This window comes from Dipodomys merriami, unplaced genomic scaffold, assembly GCF_024711535.1.
Source record: "Dipodomys merriami isolate MVZ:Mamm:240054 unplaced genomic scaffold, mDipMer1.0.p SCAF_156, whole genome shotgun sequence".
NCBI classification, from domain to species: domain Eukaryota; kingdom Metazoa; phylum Chordata; class Mammalia; order Rodentia; family Heteromyidae; genus Dipodomys; species Dipodomys merriami.
This window is the reverse complement of record NW_027202893.1, coordinates 2,656,852-2,670,124: the sequence shown is the minus strand read 5'-3', so window position 1 is coordinate 2,670,124 and position 13,273 is coordinate 2,656,852. Positions and strand designations below refer to the sequence as shown.

At 45.0% G+C, this 13,273-nt stretch overlaps 1 protein-coding gene across 2 annotated transcripts in view; it reads right to left on the bottom strand.

Annotated features, from left to right (window-relative positions):
* Positions 1 to 6,759: 6,759 nt before the first annotated feature.
* The window catches only part of LOC138827512 (tuftelin), a 50,380-nt gene continuing 43,866 nt past the window's right edge, over positions 6,760 to 13,273 (bottom strand). For both annotated transcript variants that reach the window (XM_070023095.1, XM_070023096.1), the window contains 3 exons: positions 12,085 to 12,168; positions 9,471 to 9,571; positions 6,760 to 8,487 (listed from right to left, as the gene is read on the bottom strand). In XM_070023095.1, the coding sequence (XP_069879196.1) occupies positions 8,424 to 8,487; positions 9,471 to 9,571; positions 12,085 to 12,168 (249 nt within the window). In that variant the 3' untranslated portion in view covers positions 6,760 to 8,423. The remainder of the gene's footprint in view (positions 8,488 to 9,470; positions 9,572 to 12,084; positions 12,169 to 13,273) is intronic.

Sequence of the window (13,273 nt, the reverse complement as noted above, 5' to 3'; positions counted from 1 at the left end):
GGCCCACCATCACCACCCCCCCTACTACCTTTCCCAGAGGACCCCTCCAGCAGGGCTCCTAACTCCCACATGCCACATTGACTTTAACCTTCAGCTTTCGCTCTGCACTTTCTCCTGGGATCCACCCACTCCTGGGTTCCAGGGCTTTGTTCTGGCTCCACCAATTCCATTGTCATTCACCTGTTCTACAGGTGGTTTTTTCCCCTGGCTGTATTTTTTTTAAACTGCAGAATAGCTCCAGTTGTTTTACATTTTATCATCTTGACCTCCTGCCTCTAAAGTACACGGCTCAGTATTGTGAAATTTAAAGGGTTTTTTTCCCCTTCTTCCTCTACCCCTTTTTTCACCTAACAACATCTGTAAAGCACTTCACAAAGCAGCTTCATCTATATCATCTTCTCCAAGCTATACCGTGCCCCTCTACCAATTTCCAATAAATATTTGCTAGGTCAAAAAGGGAAGAAGGCATTACAGGTAAAAGAACGAACACCAGCAAATGATCTGCGCATGTGCAGAGGCAGGGGGTGGGGTAAAGACAGGATGAGGACTTCCATGCAAGCACAAGGAGAACAAACACTAGACATTTTGGACAAAGTTAACAAAAAAAAAAAAAAAAAACAAAGACAAAATCCACTCCAGTCATATGTTTAGTATATTCGAGTCTATTCATCTCTGGCCCTTCTAGAAACTTTTGTTTTTTAGCTGTAATAAGTCACCATAAAGTTCTGTGTCCTACTTTTGATCACTTAACATTCAGAGCACTCTTCCCTAGTGCAGCATAGTCTTCATAACCCGCATTTGTGGTGGATGCATAATATCCCAGAGTGGTTGTGTTCTAATTTGCTTGCCCATTGCTCTACTGTTGGACACATGTTGTTTCTCAGTTTCTATTATTACAAGCACCAGGACAAACCTGTTGTGCAGAGAGAAGTGGAAAGAAATTGGAGCTTTGGCAAGACCTTCAGTTGCTTGATGCGACTCACCTGATCCTCCAGTGACTCTAGACTTTTCTTTTGCCTTGGCCAGCAGCAGTGGCCCTGTATTACTTCAGCCAATCAGTTAAATTAACCCACTAACACAAGACAGATTTCCCAAAGGCTGGACTAGACTTGTCCTGTTCACTGTTACAACCCCACTGGATGCCTCACATGCCCTTCCCTGGGAGAAGACACTTAATAACTATGTGCAGGGGGAAAAAATGACCTCTCTCTTCTAACTATTCTCTTATTCTGACCACTGATTTAGCGAGATCTTACATTTTCTATCGATTGGGTTTGAGCTCATCCATTAATGTTGCCTCTTCAGCAGAATCGCCACTGGTAATTCCTCATTCCTTCATGAAAACTCAAGCTCACATTTTCATGAGTTAAAATATTTCCCTTCATGGGGCTGGGAAGGTGGCTCAGTGGTAGAGCGCTTGCCTTGCATGCCAGATGCCCTGGGTTCGATTCCTCAGCACCACATAAGCAAAAAGAAAAAAGCCGGAAGTGGCACTGTGGCTCAAGTGGTAGAGCGCCAGCCTTGAGCTGAAGAGCTGAGGGACAGCGCTCAGGCCCAGAGTTCAGGCCCCATGACCAGACCCAAAAAAAAAAAATTTATTTAGTTATACTGTTTAGAGTACTCCCCAACTTGAATACATAATAATTTTAACATCTAGTAATTATATGTACATTGTACCTCTGCATAGGGTTTAATATGCTGTTTCAACACAGTATCAATTGTGTACAATGTGTAACAATCAAATCAGGGTTATTGGCATATCTTTTTTCCTATTTTTTTTGTACTGGAGATGAACTCAGGGTCTTGTGCATGCTAGGCAAGCTGTGAAACATTAAGGCAGCAACAAACGATATAACTGAAATAGAGAGAGGAGCCTGGCCTAATGGCTCATGCTTATAATCCTAGCTACTCAGAGGCTATGATCTAAGGATTGCAGTTCAAAGCTAGCTCAAGAAGGAAAGTCCATGAGATCCTTCTATCCAGTGATCTACCAAAAAGCCAAAAGTATAGCTGTGGCTTAAGTGGTCGAGCACTAGCCTTGAACAAAAAGCTCTGGAACATCATACAAGTCCTGAGTTCAAGCCCCAGTACCAGCACACAAGAGAGAGAGAGAGAGAGAGAGAGAGAGAGAGAGAGAGAGAGAGAGAGAGAGAGAGAGAGAGAGAGAGAGAGAGAGAGAGAGAAAGGCAAGAAGGAAGGAAGGAAGGAAGTCACAGCCTGTTGAAAACAACTAATCTGAAGGGCTTTGAGAGACCATAAAACAGGAAAGGAGAGGGTTACAGTGCAGACAGGACTCAGATCTCCTGGAACTTGAGATTACAATATAGCCCAGGAGAAGTCTGTTTTATTTATTTATTTATTTTTGGGTCCGGTCGTGGGGCCTGAACTCTGGGCCTGGGCGCTGTCCCTCAGCTCTTCAGCTCAAGGCTAGCGCTCTACCACTTGAACCACATCACTACTTCTGGCTTTTTTCTTTTTGCTTATTTGGTGCTGAGGAATCGAACCCAGGGCCTCGTGAATGCAAGGCAAGCACTCTACCACTGAGCCACCTTCCCAGCCCTGAGAAGTCTGTTTTATACATTAGTGCTTTTCAAAAAATTTTCCCCAGATGGCCTGGGAAGGTGGCTCAGGCCCCATGACTAGACCCAAAAAAAAAAAATTTCCCCAGGAAAAAATATTTTTTCCATACCAGTTCAATATTAACATATTGAAAGATTCACAGCAGAGTCACAAACTTCTGCAGACCTAGGCAGGCCTGGGCCTGGTCCCTAATGAGGTGGAAGGCAAGTATGTGATCAGCACTGAACTGATAGATTAAGTCATAAGGATTAACGATTTCCTTTTTCTCAGCTGCGTGAGGTCCTGGGGTCTAAGACTTGGTGGCCAACACCCTGACAGGAAGTTAATTATCTTGCTACTATCTACACTCAATCCCACATCCCTGAAGACTCCGCGGAAGAACAAATCCAGCCCAAAAGCCACACATTTTATTTCAAAGTTGGTCTCAGTGCCAAGACTCAGAGCATGGCTGAATTGAGAAAGTTCTCATGTTTTGTTTTTTTCCCCCAAAATATTTCTTTATTGAGATTAGGTGACTACCTAAATTTCACAATACTGTGGCGTAGTTATACTTAGCTAAAGTCACAAACACCTGAAAGTACTCATTTAAGAAATGATTTTTTTTTTTAATTCTCTGAGCCTGGATAAAGATTTTCCTTGGGAAAGAGGGGCTACAGAATATTTAGGTGTCCAAATTTTAGTTTCAAGACCATGATGCTTAGAACTGGGACAGGAAAGATAGGAAATAATTACAGCTTGCAAAGCAGAGTTCTAAATCGAAGCGTGGAAAAGAGGCCAAGGGCCTTAGGCTAACATCTGCTGTTGGGTCAGAGCCTGAACAAGCTCAGGCCGAAGCCCAGCAGCTTGGCTCTGAGGAACAAGTTTGCCTAGGGAATTATTAGAGGCCGCACAGAAAACAGCCTCTCAGAGGGGAGAGCTGGCTAGACAGGGAAAGTATCTTTTCCAACCCAAATGACTATCCTTCTTGGTCAAGGTAAGTTACTTTACATTGTATCATGTCACAGCACCTTTCCAAGTGGAGACATTTCATGGTGGACCATTTCATGGTGAATGATACTTTAAAATACAGATTAAAAAAAACCAAATCAATCCGTGTATGTGTGTGTGTGTATGCCAGTCCTGGAGCTTAAACTCAGGACTAAGGCACTGTCACTGATCTGTTTTTGCTCAAGTCTAGTACTCTGACACTGGAGCTACTACTCTACTTCTAGCTTTTTGGTGATTAATTGAAGTTTCATAGACTTTACTATCCAGGCTGGCTTTGAACCGTAATCCTCAGACCTTAGCCTTCTGAGTATCTAAGATTGCAGGCATAAACCACTGGTGCCCAACAATTTATTTATTTATTTTTTGGTACAAGTACTGGACACTTGAACTCAGGACCCGCTTAGCCTTTCCATTCATGGCTTGTGCTCTACCATTTGAGCCATGCTTCCAGTTCCAGCTTTTTGTTGGTTAATTGGAGATAAGGGTCTCATGGATTTGTTTGCTCTGGCTGGCTCTGGACCTTGATATTTGAATCTCAGCCTCCCAGTATCTAGGATTACAGGTGTGAGCTGTTAGATTATTTTAGACTTTGACAGAAAATCATGCAGACATCCAGGTACAGAGAACAAAGAAAGGTTCATTGCCAGGAAAGGGGCCGGCAAGACCCCTTGTCACAAGGGAGAAGTGAGAAGCACCGGTTATTGTCTGAGGTGACCTATATAACCTAGGAGGTTTAGGAGAGGCTAGAAGTGGTAAACATAGCAAAAGAAGACCAGGCCAGGCGCTGGTGGCTCACACCTGTAATCCTAGCTACTCAGGAGGCTGAGATCTGAGGGTCACGGTTCAAAGCCAGACTGGGCAGGAAAGTCCAGGAGACTCTTTTTGTTTTGGTTGTGGCTTTTTATTTGTTTTTTGTTTTGTTTTGTTTTTGTCGATTGTGGGGCCTGAACTCTGGGCCTAGGAAGTTGTCCCTCAGCTCTTCAGCTCAAGGCTAGTGCTCTACCACGTTAGCCACAATACTACTTCCGGTTTTCTGAATGGTTTATTGGAGATAAGAGTCTCAGGGACTTTTCCTGCCCAGGCTGGCTTTGAACTGCCATCCTTAGATCTCAGCCCCCTGGGTAGCTAGGATTACAGGTGTGAGTCACTGGCGCCCAGCTAGAAATTAGTTTTTTAAACACTCCAAAGCACCATGTCACTGACAACCAAGCGGCTGGTGGGAAGAATGCTTCCACAGCTACTTTGCCCACATTGGGGCTGATGCTCCAGGTTTATAGGAGGCTGTCAATGATGGCTGCATGTCTGGGCAGCTCTTAACACCTAGCTCAGAGAAAGAGCTCCTCATGGCAAAGGTCCCGCGAAGGCAGAGCAGCACATAGGAGACGGCTTTAAGAATCACAAACGCAGGTAATACAAAGACCACTGAAGTCAGAAGCAGCTCGCTCATCCCCCTTCTCAGGTCCTGAGTTTCCCTTTCTCCACACAATCTCCATCTAGAACTGGAAACATTACCAAGACATCTAATAGCTTCCTCCAACTACTATCTCCTCTGGTTCATCCTCTGTGCCAAGGCCCTATTTCTTTTGGCAGTGGTATGCCTAAGCAGGACAATAAAACACCAGAAGCACTTTTGTTTTCCAAGGAACTCATTTGTGTGCATGTGTATGTTAAGTGTGATTGAGATTTGAACTCCAGGCCGGAGTGCTATCCCTTAGCACCCTCCTCCTCCCCCTAAGGCTAGCACTGGAGCCACAGCTCCACTTCCAGCAGTTTGAGGGTTAACTGGAGATAAGAGTCACTCAGACTTTTCCTGCCCAGGCTGGCTTTGAACTACAAATCCTCAGATCTCAGCTTCCTGATTAGCTAGGATTACAGGCATGAGTCACTTGCCTGGCTTGTCTGAGGAATTTCTTAAAGCCCCATTTCTAGTCTCTAGAACATTTCACTTCATTATCTCCAACTGAAATCTCCACCCCTTCCCCCAGAGCCCGAGAGGCCCAACGGGATAGCCTTGCTTTCCTGCGGGCAGTATACTCATTCCTGCTTCTGCAGCCAGCCCCGCCCTGCTTCCATCCTATTCATATTCCAAGACAAGTACAGTCTAGATAGACTTGTGCCAAGCAAGACTGCCAGGGGAAGAAGAGAACTCAGGGTGTCAGAAAACAAATCTGGGTCTTCAAAACGTATTTTGAAGCTTACAGTGTGAATTAGCTGAGGAGCAAGAGATAGGAAAAGTGATCAGAGAAAGGGGGAGGGGGGACACTCTGAACTGAAGCACAAAAGGGAACTAGAATCAGAGCCAGAGATTGGGAGGGTTGTTTCCGGTTTCTTTAGCCCAGACAAGATTGGTGTAAATTCAGCTATGTCCCAGTTTGGCTCTGCAGTCAACCAGCTTTTTGGCAGAAAGAAAAAAAAATCATTGAATTAATTGAATGATACTCAGATAGCTACAAACTGAACCTTCAAAAAGCTGTAGTCAGCATTTCCAGAGTGTTTTTCATTTCTGCAAAGGAGGTAAGTTGCTCACCTAGCTCCAGTTCTGATTGGCGTATCTCCATGCAATCTCAAGACCTCTACTTCTTGATCACCTATTCTCTAAATGAGGATGACACTGAGTGGCTGAGCTTAGGGATTGTGCTAGGCCCCTGTCCTAGATAGGGTCCAAGCTAAGGTTAAGGGACCATGTTCTACAATGAGGACTCAGATCATGGAACTGGACTGCTTCTAACTCTTGTAAATGCCACAGCATCCTCATGCCATAGCATCTGGGACCTAAGGATCACATCATTCATATGTTGCCAGGAGAATGCCTACCTTCAAGAGACACTAAATTATGAGCTGGAGCCAGTGGCTCATGCCTGTATACTCAGGAGGCTGAGATCTGGAGGATCTGAGGCCAACACAGACAGAAAAGTTTGTTAGATTCCATCCCCAAAATATCCAGCAAAAGGCAAGGCTGAAGGCATGGGTCAAGTGGTAGAGTACTGCCAGGAAGGCACAAAGCCCTGAGTTCAAAACTCGTGTGTGTGTGTGTGTGTGTGTGTGTGTGTGTGTGAGAGAGAGAGAGAGAGAGAGAGAGAGAGAGAGAGAGAGAGAGAGAGAGAGAGAGAGAGAGAGAGAGATTAAATTATGTTCTTTTATCCTCCCCAGAAGTGAAGAAGTGAAACATAATCAGGCCAAGAAGTCAAAGAGACACATTAACATAATTTATTAAATTCACCACACAAAGACTACATTACAGAAAACAAACTTTAAGAACTGGGACAGGGAGATCATTGGTCCCACCCCCTCATTTTACAAATGAGACATCTGTCTGCTGTCCCAAAACACTAATATAGACAAGGCCAGCATGGGAATCCAGTACACACACACACACACACACACACACACACACACACACACACACACACACACACACACACACACACACACACACACACACACACACACACACACACACACACACACACACACACACACACACACACACACACACACACACACACACACACACACACACACACACGGCTTTAATTCTTGACATAAGCCCAAGTAGAGTCAAAGACTAAATCCCTATTTATTTTAAAATTTTCTGTTTCCTATAGTATCACACTCTGATGCTTGTCTTCTTCTTAAGGCTGCAGAAAAGTCCTAAAGAAAAGATGACAAACTGCAAGCTCATTCAGAGTTAGGATAAAGACCAACCATGGAGTAAAGGGGTTCAGAGAGCTTAGGGAAAGCACCCCTCCATCCAGAAGAGTCTTGATCATTGTTCCCTCTGCATGCATTCAGTCCCCAATGCCACAGGGGAAGATGCTTGCCTTCCTGAGGCACAGATCCACTATGGAGGAGGAAGGGAGAGCAGGTAGGGGAAGGAAAGGCAGAGGAAGATTCATCACCACAGTATTCTGAAATAACACCACCAATGAGAACACGTTCTCAGTTTCATATAAGCCCAAATATCTCAAGAGAAGGCTATAGAACTCTGGTATTAAATCAATTATGAGATGTAAGCAAAACCACCAATAACTTAGCAAAATAAATAGGATGAGAGCTTTTCTGGGAGAGATGCAACTCTGTGAAAAGAGTTTTTAGGCTCTGCATCAGGAAGACTGAGATGTGTCTTTTGGTGTGTACTATAATAGGGGAAAACCCTAAGAGATTTTAGAGTTTTCACAGCAGAGAGAAATCACACATATCTGTCCATGGCCTAGAAAATCTTCCTGCTCAAAACTCCTCCCTGAGTGTACATTTCCTTGTCTGCAGAAAGACAAGGCTGTCCACTCTAAGTTTAGGCTCCCTGACTGACTGGGCCTGGACAGGTTGCCCTCCTCTGTCAGTAGGAGGCCTAGGTCAGCATGGGCTGAGGGTGGAGTAAGCAGATAAACAGTTTGTTGCTAAGAACTAAGCTGTGTTAACAGAAGGAACTTCATCCCTCTAGGATACACTCCAATCACTCTGGACTTTTGTGCTTCCCCAATCACTCTGGACTTTTGTGCTTCCAGCTTTTTGGGCTGAGACCAATCTTGTCATCTTGCCTGAACCTGGACTCCAAAGTCCAACAGAGGGGAGGCTCTGCTACAGGGGAAAAAATAGGGAATAGGACACTGCGTGGTCCCTTCTGTCAGGATAGCATCGTTCAAAGGGCTGTGGTGACCAGAGGAGGCACTCACAAGCCATCTGCCCAGCAATCAGGACAGGAAGGAACTTAGGACTAGTGGCACATGTGAGCCTCAAGGCCTGGGTGCAGCCAGGAAATAATCAGGAACTCAGAGTCCGTGTTAAAAGCCTGCAGGGGTGGTGGACTTCTCCCAGGCGAGAGGCAGCTTCAATGGTCACGTCCATCTCCTTACAGCTCAGGTTTCCACCACTCGGATAAGAGGCATGGGCTTAGAGCTGGGTGGCTTCGATATCCTAACACTGGAAAGAAAGTTAGAAACACTGAGTGTTCTGTTACTGCCCACCATTCACAAAGCCTCTCCTCCCATTTTTTTTTTTTTGTTTGGGGGGCAGTGGGGAGGTCAGTCATGGGGCTTGAACTCATGGCCTGGGCTCTTGTCTCTGAGCCTTTTTGCTCAAAGCCAGCACTCTACCACTTTGAGCCACAGCACCACTTCCGGCTTGGGGGAGATAAGAGTCTCATGGATTTTCCTGCCCAGGATGGCTCTGAACTGTGATCCCCAGAACTCAGCCTTCTGAGTAGGTAGAATTACAGGCGTGAGCCACCGGCATCTAGCCTCTCCTCCACATTTGCCTCTGGAATCCTACACGTTTTGGTTGGCTGATCACCCAAGCTATAAGTGCTTAGACACAGTAATTTTCAGAAACATCAAAAAGATTTGGAGCATAATACATTTATCTGGTGGCAGGGATGATACAGGGAAAGGCAGTTAAACAAATAAAGTGGGTATAGATGTGATAGTTGATTTTTTTTTTTCTTTTTCAAGATTTGGGGCCCAAAGAAGAGGTTCTTTGGAAGCCAAAGAACCTCTCAAGAATATGCAAATATTATACATACACAGATGCAATATGAAAAAAAGACAAATAATTTTTGCTTACAATTTTAGCACATACCTGTGGACACCATTCATAGTCCTCTTTGGTTCATAGTATGAGGCCCCGCACTAAATAACTTAGAATATGGTTCTAGTGTAGAATTGCCTCGATCAGAGGCTAAGAGGAAAACTGATTTTTTTTTCTTCTTTTTTTTCTTTCCAGGGCTGAGGACCAAACCCAGGGCCTTGCGCGTGCCGGGCGGGCGCCCTTCCGCTGGGGCTAAACCCCCAGCCCCGGAAACTTGATTTTAAAGAGCTTGTCCTTGCCTTGGCACTGAATGCTTTGCATGGATCTTTTCTTCTTCCCTTCCTTTCCTGCCCAGGCCCATTCTGTACATATATACTCACCTGCCCAGGTTCTCTGTTTTGGCATGGGTCTGGGTGCTAAAGTTGCTATGACTGATCTGTTTCTCTATGAGGTGTTCCATGCGATCGTGCATCTCTAAATTCTGTAACAGAAGGTGGAGGTTACGATGGGCCTTTCTATGGTTTTTCATGGGTTACATTTAGGGAGCTCCTCTGGTCTCTCCACCTCCGTATTTGTATTGTTATCATCCCTACTTCTACATGCTACCACTGGGAGTCCCCTCCTTTCACCTTCATCATTACAAAATGCTCTCTTCTCTGATACTTGCTCAATAATCCTGTAATGCTGACCATTTCCTGTTTCTGCTCATTATATATTCCCTGTAAATAGTTCCTGTCATAAGTTGACATATTCACTTGCCTTTCCAATAAGCTATCTTATTTTAGTGAAGTATTATCAGCATTTTTTTTTGTGTGTGTTTGTGTGTGGGGGGTTCTGGGGTTCAAGTTGGGGCCTGGGCATTGTCCCTGAGCTTCTTTTGCTCAAGGCTAGTACTCTATTACTTGAGCCACAGCACCACTTCTGGCTTTTTCTATTTATGTGTTACTGATGAATTGAACTCAGGGCTTCATGCATGTTAGGCAAGCACTCTACCACTAAGCCACCTTCCCAGCCCTATTAGCAGCTTTCTTTTCTTTTCTTTCGGTTGTGGGGCTTAAACTCTGGGCCTTAAACTCTGGTGCTGACTCTTAGCTCTTCAGCTCAAGGCAAGTACTCTACCACTTGAACCACAGCGCCACTTCTAGTTTTCTGGTGGTTAATTGGAGGTAAGAGTCTCATGGACTTTCCTGTCTGGGCTGGCTTTGAAGCATGATCCTCAGATCGCAGCCTCCTAAGTAGCTAGGATTGCAGGCATGAGCCACCAGTGCCTGGCTATTAGCAGCTTTAAAAAAAAAAAAAAGTATATTCCATTTCTAACTCTTGCTTTCAAAGTCTAAAAGTAAACTTTTATTTTTTATTTTATTTTTGTTGGTTGTGGGACTTGAACTCAGGGCCTGGGCGCTATCCCTCAGGTCTTCAGCTCAGGGCAAGCGCTCTACCACTTGAGCCACAGCGCTACTTCCTAAAAGTAAACTTTTATAGCTGGGCACATGCAGCACACCTCTCACATGGTGACAAGAAGATGCTCACCTTTTTTTTTTTCTGTCAGTCATGGGGCCTGAACTCAGCCTGGGCACTGTCCCTCAGCTCTTCAGCTCAAGGCTACCACTCTACCACTTGAGCCATAGCACCATTTCCAGCTTTTTCTGCTTATGTGATGCTAAGGAATAGAATCCAGGGCCTCATGCCTGCAAAGGATGTCCACCTTTAAGAGACACTAAATTTCTAGGAGCTGGTAGCTCACGCCTGTAATCCTAGCTACTCAGGAGGCTGAGACCTGAGGATCACGGTTCAAAGCCAGCCCGGGCCGCAAAGTCATTGAGACTCTTATCTCCAATTAACCACCAGAAAACCAGAAGTGGCACTGTGGCTCAAGTGGTAGACTGCACTTGCCTTGAGCTGAAGAACTGAGGTCCAGGGTTCAAGCCCCACAACTGACCCCCCCCAAAAAAAAGAGAGAGACACTAAATTATAGCCACTGCTCGTGGTTCATGCCTGTAATCCTAGTTATTCAGAAGGCTGTGATCTGGAGGGCTATGGTTTGAGGCCAACCCAGACAGAAAAGTCTGTTATACTTGATCTCTAAAATAACCAGCAAGGGCTGGAGATGTGGCACTAATAGTAAAGCAACAGCCAAACAAGCAAGCCAACCAAATGTAAGGCATGAGCTCAAATCCCAGTCCCTCTCTCTCTTTCTCTCTCTTTCTCTCTCTCTCTCTCTCTCTCTCTCTCTCTCTCACACACACACACACACACACACACACTCACACACTCACACACTCACACAGATAAAGAATCCTGGGGGCTGGGAATGTGGCTCAGTGTAGAGTACCTGCCTAGCATGAAGCCCTGGGTTTGATTCCTCAGTTCCACATAAACAGAAAATGCTGGAAGTGGTCCTGTGGTTCAAGTGGTAGAGGGCTAGCCTTGAGCACAGAGAGGCTAAGGGACAGAGCCCAGGCCCCAAGTTCAAGCCTTAGGACCAGCAAAAAAAACAAAGTATCCTGGTTTTCAGTTGTCTTCCCTTCTACAGGGATCTTTACACAGTGGCTGGCAAAGTTATCTTCAGGTAGTCAACACACTCCAGGAGAAGCTCTTTAGCAAACCAGAAATTAGACTAGGAGGACAACTCAGTAGCTAATTGAGCCCAACACTGTAGCTATGGAAAGGACTCCAATTACAGAATGCCTCCTCTTCCTTCAAAGCCAGGCTCCTCTGCTCACTCACTGCAAAGGCCACATGGTCAGAATTTGCTTTGGCAAGAGGCTTACATCATATTGCTATGTTTCTTGAGAGCAGGCCTTAATCACTATAAACAACTTCCTGAAGGTTCTCAGAAAATGTTTGCTCAACTAAACTGACCACAGAGCAATCATCCCAGATACTCTCTTCTGAACATCAGTTGGATGGGAACAAGACCCCTCCATACTTCACCCTCCTTGGCCAGGTTTCTCAAGAGTGCTGTTTCCTACTAGGGCTGCCCAGGATACAAACCTCTGCCTCCAGGTAGGCAACTTTTTCCTTGAGTTCCTGGATGATGGCATCCTTTGACTGGATCACAGCTTTTGAATTCTGGAGCTGCAAAGATGTAGGAGATTAATTAGGGTTCATTTTCCAGTGATTTGCTACATACTCACCAAACTTCACCCCAGCTGCTGGACAAGCCAGCAAAGGTGAAAAGCAAAGCTCTGCAACTATCACGTGACTTCATTACCTTCCTTCCTTCCTTTCTTTCTTTCTTTTTGTTAGTTGTGGGGCTTGAACTCTGGGCCCTGCACTCTTCAGCTCAAGGTGAGCACTCTACCACTTGAGCCACAGCACCACTTCCCATTTTCTAGTGGTTTATTGGAAATAAGAGTCTCACCGATGTTCCTGCCCGGGGTTGGCTTTGAACCATGATCCTTAGATCTTAGCCTCCTGAGTAGCTAGGATTACAGGCGTGAGCCACTGGTGCCCGGCAATGTTAAATTCTTAATTATACTGGAGGTGGGAGAAGAGGTGGAGTGAGAGGAGAATAACACCCTCATTCTCCAAAATACAAAATGGATGATTCAAACTCATTGCAATTTGGCTATAGAAAACAAGTCATTCATTCAGTAAATATTTCTGGAGTGCTTACCATATTATAGTCCTTGTTCTAGACAATGGAAATGGCAGTAAATGAAGCAGATACAAATGGAACTGACATGAAGGAAATGTGCCCTCCCAGTTTGGGGTTCTAAGTTCGCAAAACAATTTTGCAACTCAGCATATATCCTGAATGTTGTACTCTAATAAAGCTCAAGCAAGATAACTCAGAAGATCTACTATGAGGCCCAAAAACATAGAACATGGGGCTTGAACTCAGGGTTTGGGTGCTATCCCTGAGCTTTTTCTGCCCAAGGCTAATGCACTACCACTTTAAGCCACAGGTTTTCTTTTCCTTTAAGCCACTTCAGGTTTGCTAGTGGTTAACTGGAGGTAAGAGTCACATGGACTTTCCTGCCTGGGCTGGCTAGGAACTGTGATCCTTAGATCTCAGCCTCCTAAGTAGCTAGGATTACAGGTGTGAGCCAAGAGGGGGGGGGAACAGGGTTCGGGGGAGCTTCATTATTAATTTTATCAGCACTTTCTTCAGAGTATAAGGGAGAATTAATTCTTCATTTCCAATCAGAAAGCAAAGGCCAAATGACCCCCAAACTCC